This window comes from Lucilia sericata, unplaced genomic scaffold, assembly GCF_015586225.1.
Source record: "Lucilia sericata isolate MDLA Ls3-8-SP2 unplaced genomic scaffold, ASM1558622v1 Contig000362F_arrow, whole genome shotgun sequence".
NCBI lineage: Eukaryota > Metazoa > Arthropoda > Insecta > Diptera > Calliphoridae > Lucilia > Lucilia sericata.
This window is the reverse complement of record NW_023994381.1, coordinates 184,367-206,199: the sequence shown is the minus strand read 5'-3', so window position 1 is coordinate 206,199 and position 21,833 is coordinate 184,367. Positions and strand designations below refer to the sequence as shown.

The following is a 21,833-nucleotide window of genomic DNA, read 5'->3' as shown; positions in this document are numbered from 1 at the left end:
ACCAAATGCAAAAACAAAATACATCTAAAATGTTATTGTTGCAGAACTGCCACCACCAAGGCGAATTCAGATAAGGTGGTGGCAGTTCTGCAACAACAACATTTTACATGTATTTTGTTTTTGCATTTGGTTTACGTAGATGTCAAAAACCATAAGTACGGCGAATTCATTTGACGAAAAATTTTTTAAAAAGTTTATATTTTATTAAAAAATAAAAAAAAAGATATTAAAATTTGTGAGTACTACGAATTCATTTGATGAACATTTTTTGTAAAAAGTCTATATTTTATTAAAAATAAAGATAAAGATATTAAAATTTGTGAGGAAAATATATTCTGAATAGAATAATGTTTGTTTCAAACGAAAAATTCTATTCCGGCAGATTAATTTGCAAAATTTAAGTGAGTACATAAATAATTCAAAATATTAACGAAGTTTTTCTCCGTTTAACGGACATTTTTAAATATAAAAAAGTAAACAATAACAAACTTTGACAGCTACGTAAACCAGGCGAATTAAGAAAAAAATTACCAGCTGATTGAATAACACCACTGCATGATGTTTTATTTGGTTTGTTTTATTTTTCTTCGGTTTGTTTTCTTTATGTGCGTGTTTTCTACTTGTTTCTTGTAATGAAGTCGTTTTATAGGCTTTTCGTACAAAATAGTCGACTTTGCAAAAGTCGACTATCGAAATAAATTAAATTGATATAATAATTTCTTTTGGTTTCTTGACATGCCAGAATTGTTAAATAACAACCAATATAAGGCATTCACATATTTCGCTTTCCAAAATGTCCTTTAAATTTATATATCTATATAATAATATCAGTAAAAGTGTTAACTATAATAATATACTTAAAAATACGGTTTTAAGTAATACTGTACGCTACACTAGTTTTTTCAACAAGCGTAAGTTATTATTTGGTATTACTTGTGTTATAATATGGAAATCGTCATTACTTACATATTTGCAATATATCACAATCCTCATCTCAACAGTCTGTAAATATGTCTCTTATTTTGGACTGGATAGACACTGGAACTTTCTCATGTTGTGTGTCTCGAACACTGCCTTCACTAAATATGTTGTATGTACGTTAGGAGCACACACAAAAAGTGGTGCTCAAAGTATACGCTGTTATGTCTAGCCCACGTGAACAAAAAATTCGCGTAAAATTTTCGCTTATATTTACAATATATGTATATAACTCTCTAATTTTGAAATTTGTACCACTTATAAAGCCTTTAATACGTTCTATAATTTGTGATATAAGCCTTGGGCATATAAATTTTGGAGTTATACTTAGACCTTAAAGTGTATATATGTAATATCTTCTCTCTTCATGAACCGTTCGTTCATTTGAAAGAGATTTGGGATACGTCCTATAGTCCGCAGGTTATTAAAAATTAAAACACATCCAAAACAAGGTATCATGATACAAAATAAATAAATTTAATACTAATATTATTCCTATCCTATTGTAAAATTAAATACACATTTATTTCATTTCGTTTTCATTACTTTTTATACCCTCCACCACCATCAGTGGTGATAGATGGTATATATAAGTATGTCGTTCCGTGTGTAACACCAAGAAATATTCATCTAAGACCCAACAAAGTATATATATTCTGGGTCCTTATGAAATTCTGAGTCGATTTAGCTATGTCCGTCTGTCTGTCTGTGTAAAACACGCTCACGTTAAAACTAAGCAAAGGAAATCAACCAAATTCACCCAAAATATTTATTATTATCCTAAGCAGTTTGGTATTGAAAATCAGCAAAATCGGTTCACAACGTAAAAAGTTATGAGTAAAAATTTCAGACTACCTCGAAAAAATTACGTTTTTTTCATAATTCTTTTGAAGCCCCCATACAAAGGTATATATTCCCGGAAATTAGTTTATCGTTAATAACTCAATCAAATATATTGGTATCAACACCAAATTTTGTACATACAAATATAATATGAACAGAAATCATACTACCAACGTAGATCTCAGTCGGTCCACAATTGGTCATAGCTCCCATATAAGGTCCACTTCCGAAAATCACCTAAACGCACATATTTCATTGATGAATAAAGCTATTTTGACAAAATTCGACACAAATATGTTTAGTCTAAATATAAATCACTATACGAATTTTTTTCCGGATAGGCCCATAATTGGTCATAGCTCCCATATAAGGTCGACTTCCGAAAATCACTTAAACGCATATATTTCATTGAATTATAAAGCTATCCGGATAAAATTCGGCACAAATCTGTTTTGTATACATACAAATCTTTTTACAAAAATTTTTACGGATCGGTTCATTATTGGTCATAGATCCCATATAAGGCCCACTTCCGAAAATCACTTAAAAGCTTATATTTCAATGACTAGTAAAGCTATCTTGATAAAATTTGACACAAATATGTTTTGCCTAAACATGAATCACTCTACGAAATTTTTTCTGGGTAGGCCCATAATTGGTCATAGCTCCCATATAAGGTCCACTTCCGAAAATCACTTAAACGCATATATTTCATTGAATTCTAAAGCTATCGGGATAAAATTCGACTTGAACATGTTTTGTGTACGTACAAATCATTTTACAAAATTTTTTTACGGATCGGTCCATTATTGGTCATAACTCCCATATAAGGCCCTCTTACGAAAATCACTTAAAAGCACATATTTCATTATCAAATAAGGCCATCTTGATAAAATTCGACACAAACATGTTTTGCCCAAATATAAATCACTCTGCGAAATTTTTTTCCGAATAGGCCCATAATTGGTCATAGTTCCCATATAAGGTCCACTTCCGAAAATCACTTACACGCATATATTTCATTGAATTCTTAAGCTATAGAAATAAAATTTGACTTGAATAAGTTTTGTGTACATACAAATCATTTTACCACTTTTTTCTCGGATCGGTCCATTGTTGGTCATAGCTCCCATATAAGGTCCACTTCTGAGAATCACTTAAACGCACAGATTTCATTGTCAAATAAATTTATCTTGAGAAAATTCGACACTTATATGTTTTGTCTTTACATAAATCACTCTACGAAATTTTTTCCGGATAGGCCCTTAATTGCTCATAGCTCCTATATAAGATCCACTTCCTAAAATCACCTAAACGCACCTATTGGAGTAAAATTATACCTGATCTTTTTCTGTATTATACGAAATTGCTTCCTGATCGGTGCATAATTGGTCACAACTCCCATATAAGGACCATTTTTGAAAATTACTTGAACGCACATTTTATACATAGGTATACAATTTTTTCTGGATCGGTCCATATTTGGTCACAACTCCCATATAAGGGCCATTTCTGAAAATTACTTAAACGCACATTTTATACACATGTAGGTATAAAATTTTACATAAATGTGTATTTTGTATATATGTATATAAATCATTATACAGAATTTTTCCGGGCCTGTCCATATGTTGTCTTAGCTCCCATATAAGGTTAACTGTTGAAAATCACTTAATACCACTTAATTCGTTATTAAATTATTATATCCGGATAAAATTCGACATAAGTATATTCTGTGTATAAAGTATACCAATCGGCTTAGAATCATTTTCTGAGTCGATTTAGCTATGTCCGTCCCTCTGTCCGTCCGTCCGTCCATGTAAACCTTGTAATCAAACTACAGGTCGCAATTTTGAAGATAATTCAATGAAATTTGGTGCATGATCTTCTGTTGTCCCAACGATGCCTATTGAAAAAGGTTAAGATCGGTCCATTATTTTACCTAGTCCCCATACAACTAAACCCCTGAATAGGGCTTGTAAACTTCGTAATCAAACTACAGGTCGCAATTTTGGAGATAATTCAAAGAAATTTGCTCCATGATCTTCTATGGTACCGGAAACGAAGCCTATTGAAAATGGTTTACATCGGTCCATTATTTCACTTAGCCCCATACAACTGAAACCACCGAATAGGCCTCTTAAGTTCTTAATTATGTTTAATATACTCCTATCTCGACAAAAAGCTGTAAAACCAAGTTCTATACTAGCCTTAATTACCCTCATGAATTTTATAATTATAGAGCCTCATTTGACCCTAGCCCCTACAAAAGGACCCCTTCAAAATTTGACTTAAATATCCACAATTTCATTCTACAATAAATGTCTTAAGTATATCTGAGACAAGATACAATTCAACTTAAATGCTTTATTACCCCACAGAAAATTTATAGCTTACAACATTGATATTGTGTTGCTTATTTTGTATTCGAAAGTGCTTACAAACTTACACACATTCTGGCTTACTTTACACAGGGTATGGCCGCTTGAAAATGACACACTAACTTGGTTTGCGATATTGTGTGTAGATTATACTTTTTTTTTATAATATACTTGTGTGTGGAAAAGTAGCTATTCCTACATTCTTACCGATATACCTAGAAAGTAAAATTGTTTCTACAGAACCTTTTTTGGTGGAACACAAGTGTATCAAAAAGTATCTACAACAACTTTCTATGTCAAATATTTTTTTATTTTTTAAAAAATACTACCCAAATACATGTATCTACAAATTCATTCATAAGTATAAGGCCATTCCAATTATCGCTAGATCTTGATCCTAATTTTAAGCAATAAATTTTGCTTAAAATTCATCTAAACATTAAAAAAATGTTGATCCAAAAAATATTTTTCAATAAATGAAACATTTTTTGTTGATTAAATTACAGCACACTTGATTTTTTATATTTTAATTTTCTGTTCTCATATACAATGTTAATCACAAGTATATTAAGATGTAATGCAAAAAATTTTTATTAAAAACTGAAACTTCATATCCAGATTTTATATACAAGTAAATTAAATTATAAGTAACACAAAGTAAGGCACACAACATTTGTTACAATTCCGAGTAATCTGAAAATTTTCTGTGGGGTATGAAAACTAAATCACATTTTATTTTTGTAACAGGTGTAGGGTATTATATGGTCGCCTCACCCGACTATAATTTCATACTTTGTTTATTATTATTTTTAATGCGCTCATGAAGATTGTAATCATTAGTTTTCATAAAATTATAAACAAACTAAATTTAAATATTAAGAAATAAATTTATTTTAGTTAAATGATAAATAAATTGTTTCTTTATTAAAATGAGCAAATTACGTATTTAACTCCCATGTAAAATTCTGAATATTTTCGAGTAATTTTGTTGACAAACAATTCCAGTTCTCTTTGTATTTTGAAAATAATCACAATATTCTTTCATTATTATTATTGTCACTAACGTGGACATCAAAGATTGGGAATAAAAACAATCGTTCAACGATACTTTAATTTTAAACAAAGTTTTTATTAATTCATAGTTTTATTAATTCATTTTCCGTATAAATTCGCTTTAAAAAATAAATAAAGAATAAGAAAAAAACAATCGAATGTTCGTATCGCGCGCGTCTTCACTACTACATAAACATTATTTTTCTTCAATAAGTATAAAAGTTTAAAAAGGAAAAGTTAACAACTATGCAGAGTTGTCACAGGGTGACAGCTCGGCCTCTTCTGACTCTGAATCGTCCTCGATTTCGCAAGATGGCTCGTCAAGAGTGGGGCAACTGCTGCACCAGGGTTTGATCTTCTCAGCTGTGTAGACTGAAGAAAACTTTTGTCTTCAACAAGATACCTGTCATTTCCCAGCGCTTTGGTAATAATGTAAGGGCCTCGAAATTTTGGCTCGAGTTTTCTCGAATCGCCCGTAGCAGGAGCTTCATTTTCAATTACCACCAAGTCGTTTTCATCATATTTCCTGGGCGTTGTGTGTCTGGAGTTAAAACGCTTTTGCCATATCTCTCGTTCCTTTTGAACATTCTCTACTGCAAGGCTACGCTTGTCGGCCATTGGGATTTCGTTCTCAACAATATCATCATGGATGGCTGCTACTAAATGGTTAGTTGTCACATCACGTAGTTTAAAATCGAATATAAGTTCGTTGGGCGTAAAGCCAGTTGTCGAGTTCTTTTGAGAATTTACGGACCATTGAAGGTCACGTAATGTTAAATCCCAGTCCTTTGGGTCTGCAACTGTAGTTCGAACGTCGTTCGACCTGACCGTTCGCTCTTGGAGTGCGGACCGCAGTTTTAATATGCCTTATTGTATTGTGGTTGCAATAGTCTTCAAACGCTTTCGAAGTATAAGCTGTTCCCCGATCGCTAACAATACATTCAGGAAGACCAAAGTAGTTTGTCATTTCATTAAGTGCGTTGATGACCGGAGCTGCTTTTGTATTACGTACTGGTTTCACAATCAAGTATTTGCTAAATGAATCGGAAATAGCCAAAATGTAGCACTGTCCCCTCTTGCTTCGCGTAAAAGGGCCGAGGTGGTCAATATGAACCTTCTGAAATGGTATTGGCTGGACGTCACTATAATGTAATTGTGCCTCGGATTTACCACTACGGTTCTTATGGTAGCAACAGGCGATACAGCTGGCGATGTAGTCCTTCGTATATTTACGGATTTTCGAAAACCAGAATTTTTGTTGACTCCGCTGAATCGTCTTATCTAAACCAAAATGACCCATGTCGTCGTGAGAGTATTTGACGATTCTCCATCGGATGTCCTTTGGAATAACTAATTTTAGACCCTCTTTGTCCTTGTGATAAAGTCGGTGATTACGTAAGGAGTACTCAGATCTTATTTGCTTCTCTTGGTCTGACTTTAATTCACCTTTCAGCACAGCCATAATATTAATAAGTTTTTCGGTGAGAACTTCGATAAGTTTTTCAAAAGATTTTTGTTGATCTTCACCCCAAACAAAAACATCATCCTTTCGTAACATCATCGTGATCGGTCTCGAGATCATTGAATAATCCTGCACGAATTTCCTAAAAAACCCCGTTAAGCCTAGGAATCTTCTTACCTCGGTTATGTTCATCGGTGGACTTAAATTTCTAATGGCACTTGTCTTTTCGTTACCCGGCCGTATACCATTGCCATCAATTATATGCCCCAGGTAGGAAATTGTTGTTGAAAGAAAAGAACATTTGTCGAGTCGTAAGGTAAGACCACTTTTGGTCAAGTTCTCCAAAAATATATCAAGACGTAATAAACCTTCCTCAATAGTTTTACTTGGTAGCACAATATCATCCAAGTATGCTAGAATCTCACCGGGTTTCATTCTGGATACAAGCTTATTCATGACAGATTGAAAAACGGCTGGGGCATTCACAAGACCGAAAGGCATTCGGTTATATTCAAAATGTCCATCGTGAGTAAAAAAAGCGGTGTACTTTTTGGACTCTTCGTCAACTTCTATCTGATGATATCCCATGTGAAGATCTAACGTCGTATAATATTGGTTGTTGGCAAGTTGAGCAAATTGTTCTTCCATAATCGGCATTGGGTAGGGTGTCTTCTCTGTAATAGCGTTTAGCCCACGGTAGTCAACGCACATACGATGTTCACCATTGCTTTTGTTGACCAAAACTACAGCCGATGCGTTGGTCGAATCGGATGGACGGATGATTTCGTGTTCAAGCAGATCATTAGAAATGTTTGTTAATATTGAGCGCTTTGCGAATGGAACCCGATACGCTTTCGCCTGGATAGGTTTATCGGAGGTAAGACGAATCTCCATTTTAGCGACATTACACTTTCCAAGGTCAGAAGTATTTTCCGCAAAACAACTACGATGTCTCAGAAGTAATTCCTTCAATTGGTCTCGCTCGGAAGGCGCTAGCACTTCTGAGGCTTGGATACTATCGAGCTTCTCCAAACGACAATCATCGTCTTCGATAATTAATCGTTTTCCTTTACCACATAGAACGTCCCTACCCAATAAAATATTTTCACTTAAAAAATCATTGTTGTTGGTGACTTCAACTGTAATATGTTTGACATTGCAAAGTCTTGTGCCATGCGTTCGCTATGCCATAGATGTAATTTGTCATTAGTTCATAATTCTCGACCCTCGCACTTTGATATTGCGCACGGTTCCACTTCATTAATTGACTTTTGGTTAGTAAGTGATATTTCTTCTATATATCTCTCTGATCAAATGCTATGCCCATCAATTTCTCATCATGTATTACTATTTTGTTCTTTTTATATTAGGGCTGAACGTGTTAATGAGTATTATGAATATCGCGACTTTAACCTTATTAATTGGGATGAATTACATTTGCGGTTGTCTAATTTCGATTTCTCACAATTCTTTTCTGGCGATGTCGACTACCAATGTTCCTCTATATCTAATCTCACTAATTTGCTCTTTTCTTGTGTTCCTATTGTTAGAAAGATAATTAGGTATGATGATGTTGATTGGATGAATTCCAGTAATATTAGGCTTGTTCTTTCTCTTCGTGATTTGTCTTATCGTGCGTATTTCTAATCGTTCTGTTTTGAATTGGAAAACGTTTTGTCGACTTCGCAATAGGGCTAAAAGTGTAATTCGAAAGGCTAAAAGGAAACATTTTTCAAGATTATTTGAGGGGTTGGACTCAGCAGGTTTATGGAGAGTTTTAAGAGGGTCTGGTTGTATTGGTGATAATTTAAGCACATATGAGGGAGATGCTAATCAATTAAATGATTTTTTTGTATCTGTAAATTCAACTACTTCTCACGATTTCGTTGAATTTGGTGATTTGATTAACTCCTTTTCTTTTCGCTGTGTTAATGAAAGTGAACTGTGTGACGCCTTACATAGTGTGTCTACAATTGTAAAAATTATAACAAATTATTCAATTTCCCAAACAAGGACACTGATGCATTAAGGTATAGATTCCAATTGCAGTTAGGAGGATTGCATTACCTCCAACAGTCATAAGTCTAAAATTATAATTTAATATTAATTAAAAAATAATAGCTTGACGAAATTGTAACCTCCTCCTCTACACTGGGGTTGGTGTTATGCATTTCTGCTAAACCTACAACGAACACCTTATATTAATAGGGACCGTGAGGGACTGGTCTTTTATGACCTATCCCAAGACTGGGCTCTTTTTATGTGTTACCTTAATAGAGCCGTAACTTGAAATTTTAAATAGTTTTACTTTAACACAGTTGTAGTTTAAATGAGCGTTATGTGAATTTATTTAACCCATTAATGCCCATAGTTGCATATACGTAACGTAACTTAATTCGAATTTGGACTCGACAAATTCGTGCGTAATGTCCACTGTTACGTATATGTAACGTCTTCTAAAATCCAAACCAGGCAAGATAGACAAACTTTTTTAATTAAAATCGTTCATATACACAAGTAAACTTTTATATCAAAATTTCATATTTCTACCTTACGTAGATCGCCGTGAGCATTAATGGGTTAAATGAATATTTAAATTGCAGAAATAATATAAGCATCCAAAAATTAAAGGTTTTCTTGGTTGTTGTTTATTTAATAAAATATTAACTTCACACATATCTGTAATCACAATCGGTAACCGCATAACGCTTTTATCATCTGTGACCTCATACATCATCAGGTTTTGCTTTTAAACTTCCTTCCAACAAATGCCTCAAAAATATTAACAACTACATTTTTAATCTTTAATAGAAGAGCAACTTGGCTCGAAATATTCAATGTCACAGAAAATAAAAATTTATACGCTTGTTCAAATCACTTTTCGGACATCATGTATTCAAATCAAAATTTAAACAGAAATGCAATACCCAACCAAAATTTGGAATATATTGCTGGTCCTCCTGAAAAAAAAATATGCAAGCAAACTAATAATTATATTTCTTCCGAAATAAATAATAATTGCAACTGTTCTAAATATTTGATATATATAAAACAGTTAGAAGAAAGAATTCAAAAATTAGAAGATGAAAATAACAAATTATTGCAACAAAATTTAAAATTAGAAAATAATTTAAAAAACTCTACTTTTGATAATTTGTCAAAAAAAATGAAAATTTGCGTAAAAAATGCTTTAGATAATGTAAACAAAGAATTAAATGGTAGAAGATATACAGATGAAATTAAGGCTATTGCATTGGGTGTATATTTTATTCCCCCTATGACATATAAGTATTTAAAAGACGATTTCCTTTGGCCAAGTAAATCTACATTATTAGAATTTGTAAGTGAATGGCCAAAAGAACCTGGCCTTAAAGTTAAACAGTTAAATGTCTTGAAATTGAGAACTCTAAATTTTAGTGATGAACAAAAGTATGTTTCAATATCGTGTGATGAAATGTCATTAAAAATTCATCTCAGCTATGACAGGAAAACGGATAAAATAATTGGTTTAGAAGATTTAGGAAATGGAAATAGGTCATCTAAAGTAGCCACAAATGTATTAGTTTTTATGGTCCAAGGTATTGGGGGGGAATTTTGGAAACAGCCGTTATGCTACTACTTCGTACATAACGGCTGCAATGCAGATGACATAAAAACATTTCTTTTTGAGGTAGTAGAAGGACTACAGAACATTGGACTTAAACCAGTCCACTTTGTATGTGACCAAGGAAAACATTTTTCGTATTTATACAAAATTCTTAACGTTTCTTTTGATAGGCCCTACTTTATTGTAAATTCTCAGAAAATTTTTACTTTTCACGATACTCCCCATTTAATAAAAAACGTTCGAAATTCTCTGTGTAATACAAAAAACACTGTAACTTTTGAAAATAGCTTAGTATCTTGGAAAGACATTGAATATTTTTATGAAATAGATTCAAAATTATCAGATAAATGTGCTCCCAAAATTACAGATATACACATAAAACCACATAAATTACAAAGCATGAAAGTGAAATATGCAACTCAAATTTTTAGTAACACATTATCTTCTGGCTTAAATGTTTTATATTCCTCAGGACTTGTTGATCCAACAAAATCGGTTACAATGCCAAATACTTCTCGATACCTTATATTTTTTAACGACTTATTTGATTTATTTAATAGTTCAACAGCAAACACACAATATGGCAAATCAGTATTTGTTGGATCAAATGATCAACTTAACCATCTAAAAAGTGCGGAGGATTCAGTAAAAACAATAAAAATTTTTAGTGTAAATGGTAATAATATTACAAATAAATTCTCCTTTAAGAATGGTTGGATTTTAAATATTAACAGTTTATATCAAATGTGGCCAATGCTCCAAAACAATGGATTTTCTTTTTTATCTACTAGACGCTTAACTCAGGACAATTTGGAGCATTTTTTTGGACATATTCGACGTGGAGCTGGTAATGCTGATAGCATTACAAGTACAATGTTCTGTGGTCTCTTCCAAAAAAGTTGGGGTTTAGATTATATAAACTTTGTGTCAAATGGTAATTGCGAAATTTTCAATGAAGACAATTTAAATGATATCCATCACTTGACATCAAACTTTATATTAGAAGAATCCTTTTCAAACCCTAATAGTTTAGATATTCTAGATGAAATTCAAAATTTCACCCCTACCGAGGACTTTTTAGAAGATATTATTCCTCCAGAACATTCTGAGGAAATGACATTTTTGGAAGAAAATGCTTTGACATACATTTGTGGCTACTTATATCGTAAATTACATAAATTGGACCAGTGTACAGAATCTTTACCAACATTTACAGAACCAACATATTTTGATAAATACAGTTTTACTTGTGAAAAACAATTTGGCACAAATACTTTAGTAAAGGCTCCAGAAGAATTCCAAATTTATGTAAAAAACTTAAATGAAACATTTCTTAAAGTATTTGATAGTGTTTGTCATAAAAATAATTTATCTCAAATTTTACATGAAATACTTTCGAAATGTGATCCAAAATTTTATTGTTGTGAAAATATTAATCACGAAGATTTTATATATTTTTTTATTAGAGTACGGATATATTTTGTATTAAAATTTTTTAATAAGGATTCAGCAAATCCAAATTTGCGAAAGAAGGTTTTAAAACTTTCGCATGTTTAATGTATAAATGTGCATATTTTTTGTTTGATACCTGTTTTTATAATTGTATTTATCAAATTTCTTTTTTATTACCTCGGGAGTTTATTCCCCTTAGCATGGGAATTTATTATTCAGAATAGGCCTGATAATTTTTTGCCTACTTCCATTTGTATCTATCTAATCCCTATTAAGTTATAAATCAGTTTTCCTAAAGTAAAATGTGCCAAGTTTTTGAAAAGGGAAATAAGAAAATGATTTTACCTAAATTAAAAAGCTAAATTATATACATAATTTCTTAATATCAAAGTACTTTTTAATTCTTTGTTCGTTTTCTTAAGAGTTGTTAATTAGTTTTAAATATTTTTATTTAAATCAATATGTTTATATGTTGTTAATTAATAAATTGATTTCAACTGTTGTAATTTAAAATTATTCAATAAAATATTTTCTAAAAATTTAATTTAGAAATGATCTGTCATACGACACATCACACATTTTTTTGCAAGGGATTGTAATTTCAGTAGTAAAAATAAGAAAAGGCAAGTATCCCATTCGATATACTTACATGCAACATATGTATGTATGTACCAAACGTAGTTTTTGATATATTTCAATAATCAAGCATTCACTTTTTTGTCATATCTTAGAAATTTATAATCGAATTTGCTAATTTTCACAAAAAAAGTTATTATAGGTGCATTAAGCCAAGATTTGAGTCCATAGGACTCCATATGCTTTATTTAGAACTATATTTATAAATACCCACTACTCGATAAATACATGGTCAAGATTTTATTTATATAATAAATATGTAGTCTTCCTTTACATCCCTTAAATTTTTTTTAGTACTATTTTCAATACAAAAAAATACATATGTGTTCGATTAGTTTAATTTCACCTCACAAAAATAAAATGTCAACATTTTATATTAAAAAAAAAATATTTAAATTTGTGCAAACTGAACATTATTTGGTAATAAAAATGTGTTAAAAGTGTGTGAAAAAAATAAAAACGTAAATATTCTGTAATAAATTTATCGCAAATTTGAAGTTAAAAATTTGAGTACCTTAGTTTGTTTACATTTCTCACAGGTGTGTTGAATTCACACAGAACATATACATGTGAGATAGTAATTTCATATAGGTGAGAGTCGGACTACTTGTTATACTTTGGTCGTGACCAAAGTATAACAAGTAGTCCGACTCTCACATATAGGAAATTACTCTCTCACATCTACAAGAGCCGTGTGAATTCGACTCTCTTGTGAGAAATTTAAACTTGTCAAAACACTCAAATGTTTAACTTACTTTTTGGCCACTTTCAAGGATCGTACGCGAAATTGCAGTTATCCACAAAAAACTGCAATTTTTTTAAATAGTTTTAGAGCGCTTTTGATTTGGAATTTTGTTTAATTTTCTTGAACTGGAAAAAAATTTTTTGTTTAATTATTGACATTTCATTTTTGTTGTTGTTGAATTTTATTTTACAAACAGAGTTTCAATTTTTGGTATTGAAAATTCAAACAAATTTAAAATTGTAATTTTTTATAAAACTCTGTGTATTTAGAATGCACCAATACAAATACATTTTTGTTACTAACACATATTTAGAGTTAGGTACTTTTTCACTAACACATGCTTAGAGTTAGGTACTGCTGTCAAAGAGTCGGACTACTTGTTATACTTTGGTCGTGACCATATTTCTCAATATTTTATTCGATTTCTTGGCTGCACTTTTGATGAACTTGTTATGTATCGAAATTTAGTCTTGTTTTACAAAGTAATTAAGGTACGTAGACCGTTGCCTTTATATAGTTCCTTTATATTTTTGCGATCTATAAGAAACCCGCAGCTTTATATACCGAGAATATCTTCGAATTTTTTTTGAAAAATCGTTTCTTATAAGGGTTGCATGTTGGTGGAATCACTTACCTTTTGATTTAAGAATATTTTCGCATTCAAATAATGCTTTTCGACTGAAACTTTTAAGGCTCTTTTCAAATCACTGATATTTTACTAATCAATACCTAAATTGGCTCATATACTCTTTTGCTACTGAATTGGACCTTTGTACCTTTTTATATAATTTTTTTTTTTCCTGGCTGGGGAGCCAATTTGATCAATTTGGTAAATTTAATTTTAGCTATTGAATGAATTATAGTAATGTTATTATTTACTGTATTAATATACATAGTTTTAAGTATTCAGGTATTATTGTTACTGCTATGTAATATTTTTATTTTGGCCTCTTAGGCTTATATTACATGTTATGAAAATAAATAAATGAAATGAAAATCATCTTCGACGACCAGTAAATCAACACCAAACGAATTGTCATCAATCACCAAGACAGCATGTACTTTACCTGTACACTTGTATTGTCCACCACCAAAACCTTCCAAAGAAACATTCGTATCATTAACCTTACCGACTGTATGAGCATATGATCTACGGATCAGCGACCGGTTACTACCAGGATCTACAAACGGATTTGATTCATGTCCGTTGATATTGACCACTTTCACGATATCATTTTCAACTGGCGGTACTGATGTTGAGTCAATTTGATTCACGGATGTTCTCTGCGTTGATTTCTCGGGGCATTTATCTACAGTGTGTGTAGTACGTTTACAGTTGGTACATCTGGGTTTCCTAGATGGCTCAGGACAATTTACGGAAAAGTGTCCTAGTTGCGAACAGTTGTAACATTTTATCTTGCTCGATGAAGAAGTAGTATTGTTGTCACCTTTAATACATTTTGTACTGTTTACTCTGTTCTCATTTGACGCCGATGATTTGGCCTGCCTTTGTACTGTTGAGTTCATGACATCGTTGTAGTTGCAGTAACTAATAATGTCCTTAAGTAGCTGATTACACGAATCATACTCATTCTCTTCTTCTTTAATTTTGGTTCGTTAATACCATTTATGACGTGTCTAGCTATGGCAGATTCGGGTAAACCACCTCTAGTACCTAGAGCGTACATCTTGAAATAGTATTCATGCGGTGGTTCGTCAAAACGTCGTTTCGTGTGGCACATTTTTATATGAATATCAGCTGAATTATCGACATAGGGAAAATCTCTCAAAAATTTGTCCACAAACTGTTGCCAAGAACCAAAAACAATTTGCAACGAATCCACCCAATACTTTGCGGGGCCATGCATCTTCTGCTGTACCGCAAATATTAGATTGTGGTCATTCCACCCGTATGCTGCCTTTAATACGTTAACACGTCTAACGAACTGAGAAGAATTTACTGATTTCTCTATTGATGGGTTAAATTCCGGTAGAATTGCTATCATCTCCCTTACATCATTATACGGGCTGGAAATAAAACAGTTGTTAGGCTGTAAATATTGTTGTTGTTGTTGTTCACAGACGTTGAACGTTGATGTCGGGAACTGTCGTTGACTACCGTAGTGCATTTGTGCGCAGTTTGACGATGGGCCTGTAGCATGAGCACCTGTTACATAGCACGAAGTTTGTTGTGGAATCTGTATGTTGTTTGCAGAAATAGTATATTGTTGATCGATACGTGGTATTGTGGTCGAAACATAAACTGGCGGCTGGTATGTATTACCACCTTCCGTAACATGTTGTGAAGTAGCTGTCTGGCGGAGTTAGAAATGACGTTTTGTGTTAATGGAGGCAATATTTCAGGCTGATAACATGTGGAGCTTGGAGAAATAACGTGTTGTATTGGCGTTCGAATCATTGGCAATTTGTCCATATTACATCCATTTGCGGCTGGGGCTATTATATCGACACCGCTAAACGAGTTGCCCGACGTAACAATAGGGGGGCTATTTCCGTGTGAAATAGCAACATTTGTACTGCGCACTGGAGAACCTTCTATTGAAGCGAATGTCTGCATAGGCGATGACGCTTGCGATGGTTGGAACCGCATTGACGTTGCACGCATATCTGCTAATGTCTTTTCCAACTGTTTAACTCGTTCCGTCATAGTAGGTAAATTACGCATTTCACCAATATCCTCCAGTCGTACAATTAATTGTCTCTTATTCCCCGAGCACGACACACCGATTTCTCTACACTTCGCTTGTAGATTCTTAACCGTCATACCATGTAAGTTTTCCATGATCGTGCGTTTCGTTTAGGTTCGTTGTCTAATTAGATTTTCAATTAGCGTTCGTATTTAGACTTGTTGGATCCACGATCCCACTTCTGAAATAATGTCACTAACGTGGACATCAAAGATAGGGAATAAAAACAATCGTTCAACGATACTTTAATTTTAAACAAAGTTTTTATTAATTCATAGTTTTATTAATTAATTTTCCGTATAAATACGCTTTAAAAATAAATAAAGAATAAGAAAAAAACAATGGATGCTTCTCGACTGTTAACAACTATGCAGAGTTGTATTTTCACAGGGTGACATTATTATTATTATTATTATTATTATTATTATTATTTTTTATTATTATTATTATTATTATTATTATATTATTATTATTATATTATTATTATTATTTTTTATTATTATTATTATTATTATTATTATTATTATTATTATTATTATTATGATTATTATTATTTTATTCTTATTCTTATTATTATTATATTATTATTCTTATTATTATTATTATTTTATTATTATTTTATTATTATTATTATTCTTATTATTCTATTATTATTATTATTATTATTATTATTTATTCTTCTTATTTTATTATTATTATTATTATTTATTATTATTCTTATTCTTCTTATTCTTATTCTTATTATATTATTATTCTTCTATTTTTTATTATTTTTATTATTATTCTTCTTCTTCTTCTCTTCTTCTTCTTCTTCTTCTTCTTCTTCTTCTTCTTCTTCTTCTTCTTCTTCTTCTTCTTCTTCTTCTTCTTCTTCTTCTTCTTCTTCTTCTTCTTCTTCTTCTTCTTCTTCTTCTTCTTCTTCTTCTTCTTCTTCTTCTTATTCTTCTTCTTCTTCTTCTTCTTCTTCTTCTTCTTCTTCTTCTTCTTCTTCTTCTTCTTCTTCTTCTTCTTCTTCTTCTTCTTCTTCTTCTTCTTCTTCTTCTTCTTCTTCTTCTTCTTCTTCTTCTTCTTCTTCTTCTTCTTCTTCTTCTTCTTCTTCTTCTTCTTCTTCTTCTTCTTCTTCTTCTTCTTCTTCTTCTTCTTCTTCTTCTTCTTCTTCTTCTTCTTCTTCTTCTTCTTCTTCTTCTTCTTCTTCTTCTTCTTCTTCTTCTTCTTCTTCTTCTTCTTCTTCTTCTTCTTCTTCTTCTTCTTCTTCTTCTTCTTCTTCTTCTTCTTCTTCTTCTTCTTCTTCTTCTTCTTCTTCTTCTTCTTCTTCTTCTTCTTCTCTTCTTCTTCTTCTTCTTCTTCTTCTTCTTCTTCTTCTTCTTCTTCTTCTTCTTCTTCTTCTTCTTCTTCTTCTTCTTCTTCTTCTTCTTCTTCTTCTTCTTCTTCTTCTTCTTCTTCTTCTTCTCTTCTTCTTCTTCTTCTTCTTCTTCTTCTTCTTCTTCTTCTTCTTCTTCTTCTTCTTCTTCTTCTTCTTCTTCTTCTTCTTCTTCTTCTTCTTCTTCTTCTTCTTCTTCTTCTTCTTCTTCTTCTTCTTCTTCTTCTTCTTCTTCTTCTTCTTCTTCTTCTTCTTCTTCTTCTTCTTCTTCTTCTTCTTCTTCTTCTTCTTCTTCTTCTTCTTCTTCTTCTTCTTCTTCTTCTTCTTCTTCTTCTTCTTCTTCTTCTTCTTCTTCTTCTTCTTCTTCTTCTTCTTCTTCTTCTTCTTCTTCTTCTTCTTCTTCTTCTTCTTCTTCTTCTTCTTCTTCTTCTTCTTCTTCTTCTTCTTCTTCTTCTTCTTCTTCTTCTTCTTCTTCTTCTTCTTCTTCTTCTTCTTCCTTCTTCTCTTCTTATTCTTCTTCTTCTTCTTCTTCTTCTTCTTCTTCTTCTTCTTCTTCTTCTCTTGCTTCTTTTTTTCATGCTTCCTTCTTCTTCTTCTTCTTCTGTCTTCGTCTTCTTTCTTCTTTACTTCTTCTTCCTCTTGCTTCAGTTCTTCTTCTTCTTCTGCTTCTTCTCTTCTTCTTCTTACTTCTTTCTGCTTCTTCTTCGGTTCCTTTAATTATTATGATTATGATTCAATGATCTACAACACCAATCGCTGCCAAATTCTTACATTGGTCTGAAACGTGTAAATCTTATCCATGAGTACATACGACGCACCACAAAAAACATGCATTTTCATATTTGGTTTCCCTGGTAATGACTTTTTTGAAATATATATCAAAATTTATCTTATAACGATAAAATAGTTATTTTATTACCTAACAGAAAATTTATAGCTTACTACATTGATATTGTGTTGCTTATTTTGTATTCGAAAGTGCTTACAAACTTACACACACTCTGGCTTACTTTACACAGGGTATGGCCGCTTAAAAATGACACACTAACTGATATTGGTTTGCGATATTGTGTGTAGATTATACTTTTTTATAATATACTTTTGTGTGGAAAAGTAGCTATTCCTACATTCTTACCGATATACCTAGTAAGTAAAATTGTTTCTACAGCACCTTCCTAGCTGGAACACAAGTGTATCAAAAAGTATCTACAACAACTTTCTAGTTAAAATACATGTGTATTAAGAAGTATCTAAATATGTATGTTTTTTTAAAAAATGCTACCCAAATACAAGTATCTACAAATTCATTCATAAGTATAAGGCCATACCAATCATCACTAGATCATGATCCTAATTTTAAGCAACAAATTTTGCTTAAAATTAATCTAAACATTGAAAAAATGTTGATCCAAATGAAAAATTTTTTGTTGATTAAATTACAGCACACTTGATTTTTTTATATTTTAATTTTCTGTTCTCATATACAATGTTAATCACAAGTAATACAAAAAAAATTATTAAAAATTTAAACTTCATATCCAGATTTTATAGACAAGTAAATCAAATTATAAGTAACACAAAGTAAAGCACACAACATTGGTTACAATTCCGAGTACTCTGTGGGGTAGGAAATTTGTAGAAAAATTTAAAAAACTTGTTTTGAGAAATTATACTGAAATCAGCATTTTCAATCACTGCTAGGGAACTAAGGACACTTTCAAATGATTTGTTTTATTTTTTCCACACACCGTACTTTGAATTGTAGTACCCCTGGTGTAAAGAGGCAAAAGTCTTCGGGGCATTTTATATAAAATTTCAAGCGATTTTTTTTTTTGCTGTTTGAAAAAGTACATGGAATTGAAGAAACTCTGAAACGATTATGAGAAATTCTGCACAAAATCATGAAAAAATTGGGCTCATTGATTTCAAATTCCTTTAAAGAAAAAAAATTACGTTTTTTTCTGCCCTAGGAAAATATGAAGAATCCTTGAATATTGACAGAGAAAACAAAACTACTTTTAATTTGACAAACAATTTTGAGTTGTTCATTAAAGAGTAAAACACCGTTTTTTCGTCTTTGTTTCTCAAAAATACATCCATTTATAAAAAAGTATGTTTAAAAATATTATTTTATTCATTAGCTTTTATGCATCCACACTAAAGTTTTGGATGGATTTAGACACCACTTATTAAATCCGAAGAAATAAAGGTTTAAAGATCAAATATCGTTAGACATATAAAAAAGTTACCCAAATAATTTTACTTATTAAAATATCCACAACCAAAAGAATATAATTTTATTAATTTTAATTAGCGGGAAGGGTGTGCTTCACAAGTTTTTCTCAAAAGAAAAACACTGCGATTTCTGCACATGAGCAACTTTTATGCAAATATTTTTGTGGTTAGCCAATAACTGCTTGTTTATAATTATCTTTTGCTTCCATTTCTGAATTAAAATGAGTATATAATATAAATCCGTTAAAATGAAAATCTATGTAAAGTTCGGAAATAAATTTCATACTAGGGATGCCAATCGGGACTGGTTTTTAGAAATCCCGGGATTCGGGATTTTTAAATAAATCCCGGAATCCCGATATCGGGATCCCGGGATTTTCGGGATTTCTAAATCCCGAAAAATATAAAAAAAATTCAGAAAATCTTAATAATTTACCGACAAAAATAAAATGTTTTATTTCATATTGCAATATGAATACTCTTAGTAGGTGTTTACTTTCCAATAAGCATTTTGTGAAAAGAAAAACAAATTAATTCAAAGTACATACTTAGAATAAAAATCTTTCCATCCCAGGCACTGAATAGTAGAATAAAAACCTAAAATAATACCCATGATATCCAAATTTACAATGGTTTCCAAATAATATTTAAATAGTATGTGTAATGGGGATCCATACGAGGCTACATAGAGCACCTGTACTGCACCTATATCTCCTCCACCTTATATTCCGTGTTCACTAACCAAGGGAATTATCTTCTCGCCATCTTATTGACAGGTTGACTTCCATTATAGATATCCGATAGTATCAATGCCTATTTATTGCCCTTTTTATACCCTTAGTAGGGATGGTATATTGGGTTTCTCCGGAGTAGTGCTTTTGTTTTATACTGTCCTAAAATACGCTGATGAAATTTGAAATGATCGGGCTTTTGATCCGAGCCCCCATACAAAACACAGCTTTAAAAAAGAATTAGTGTCCACAATTCGCTTAAAAAGAGAACTGTCGCAATGAAATTCAGCATAAAACATTTTATGTAATTCGCCCTCCAAATTTTATGAGGATCGACTCATATGATGGCGTCCTTCCCCCAAGCATATTTCAGAAAAATAGTTTTTTAACAATAAAGTGCTAGAATATATCGGAGGCGAGGTATACATTTATTATGAAAACTAAATTACATTTTACTCTCATAACTGGTGTATGGGGTTATATGGTCGGCCTCGCCCGCCTATAATTTCGTACTTGTTATTTTTATATGTCCGATAGTATCTATGCCTATTTAGTATAGCATTGAAATTTGATATTAGTAAATCCCTGACGAGCCAAAACCTCTCTACCAAATTGTATGTGGGTCGGTTCATAATTGACCCTACCCCCATATAAGGTCCCGTTAAAAAAATGACTTTAACGCTCATTACTGGCTTAAAAAAGTATAGCGATGAAATTCGATACACATATGTTTCATGCGAGTCAAAATCTCTCTAACAAGTTTTATGTGTTTCGGTCCATAATTGACCCTACATAAGGTCCCATCCAGATAAATACTTTAACGCTCATTACTGGCTTACAAGTACGAGTGTAGAGATGAAATTTGAGATAAGTAAATTTCTTACTCGCCAAAAGCTAAGAAACTTTTTGGTTCATACACTTCCTACCGGAAAGTGTATGAACCAAAATTGGTCTAAAAAAATTATGAAAAATTTTATAAAAACGGTCAATGATTCACCCTACCTCTCATATAAGATCCTATCAGTAAATTTGATGAGTAATATCACCCTGATGTTTATAGAAAAGCATATTCGGCATAGCCGAATATAGCACTCTTACTTTTTTTTTTTTTTTGATATTTCAGCTTGTAAGTTAGTAGAGTCATCTTAAGTCCAAAAACTTTTAAAATTCTCTTATTTAGTACTTTATAATGTATAAAATAGCGGAAAAATACTTAAAAATTCGGGATTTTAAAATCCCGAAATTTCCCGGGATTTCATTTTTTAAAATCCCGGTTTTCGGTACTTTCAAATCCCGAAAATCCCGGGATTTTCGGGAATCGGGAATTCCCGTTTGGCATCCCTATTTCATACACATGACCGAACTTTTTTCAATGCATTTAATGCAAAATCGTACTTTTTTCTAACGGCATCAAGCTACCGATTAATGTTAAGTGTTACCAATTTTAATTAGCGGTTTAGATGTGCTTCGTCGAATTGTCTTATAACACAAGAAACACCGCATTTTCAGCGAATGAGAAATTTTGATAAAATTTCTTTTGCAGTTAACATATCCCAGCTTCTCTACAATTAACTGCTTTTATCATTTTTAAACCGTTAAAATGAAAATCTGTTCGGTTAATTTAAATTTTGTAAAGAATTTA

General features: G+C 31.8%; 1 protein-coding gene across 1 annotated transcript in view; it reads left to right on the top strand.

The window, feature by feature from the left end:
• The first annotated feature begins 710 nt into the window (after positions 1 to 710).
• Positions 711 to 21,833, top strand: part of LOC119604104 (28S ribosomal protein S5, mitochondrial) — a 30,122-nt gene continuing 8,999 nt past the window's right edge. Inside the window, exon 1 of the mRNA XM_037956556.1 lies at positions 711 to 911. Coding sequence (XP_037812484.1) covers positions 794 to 911 — 118 coding nt within the window. The 5' untranslated portion in view covers positions 711 to 793. The remainder of the gene's footprint in view (positions 912 to 21,833) is intronic.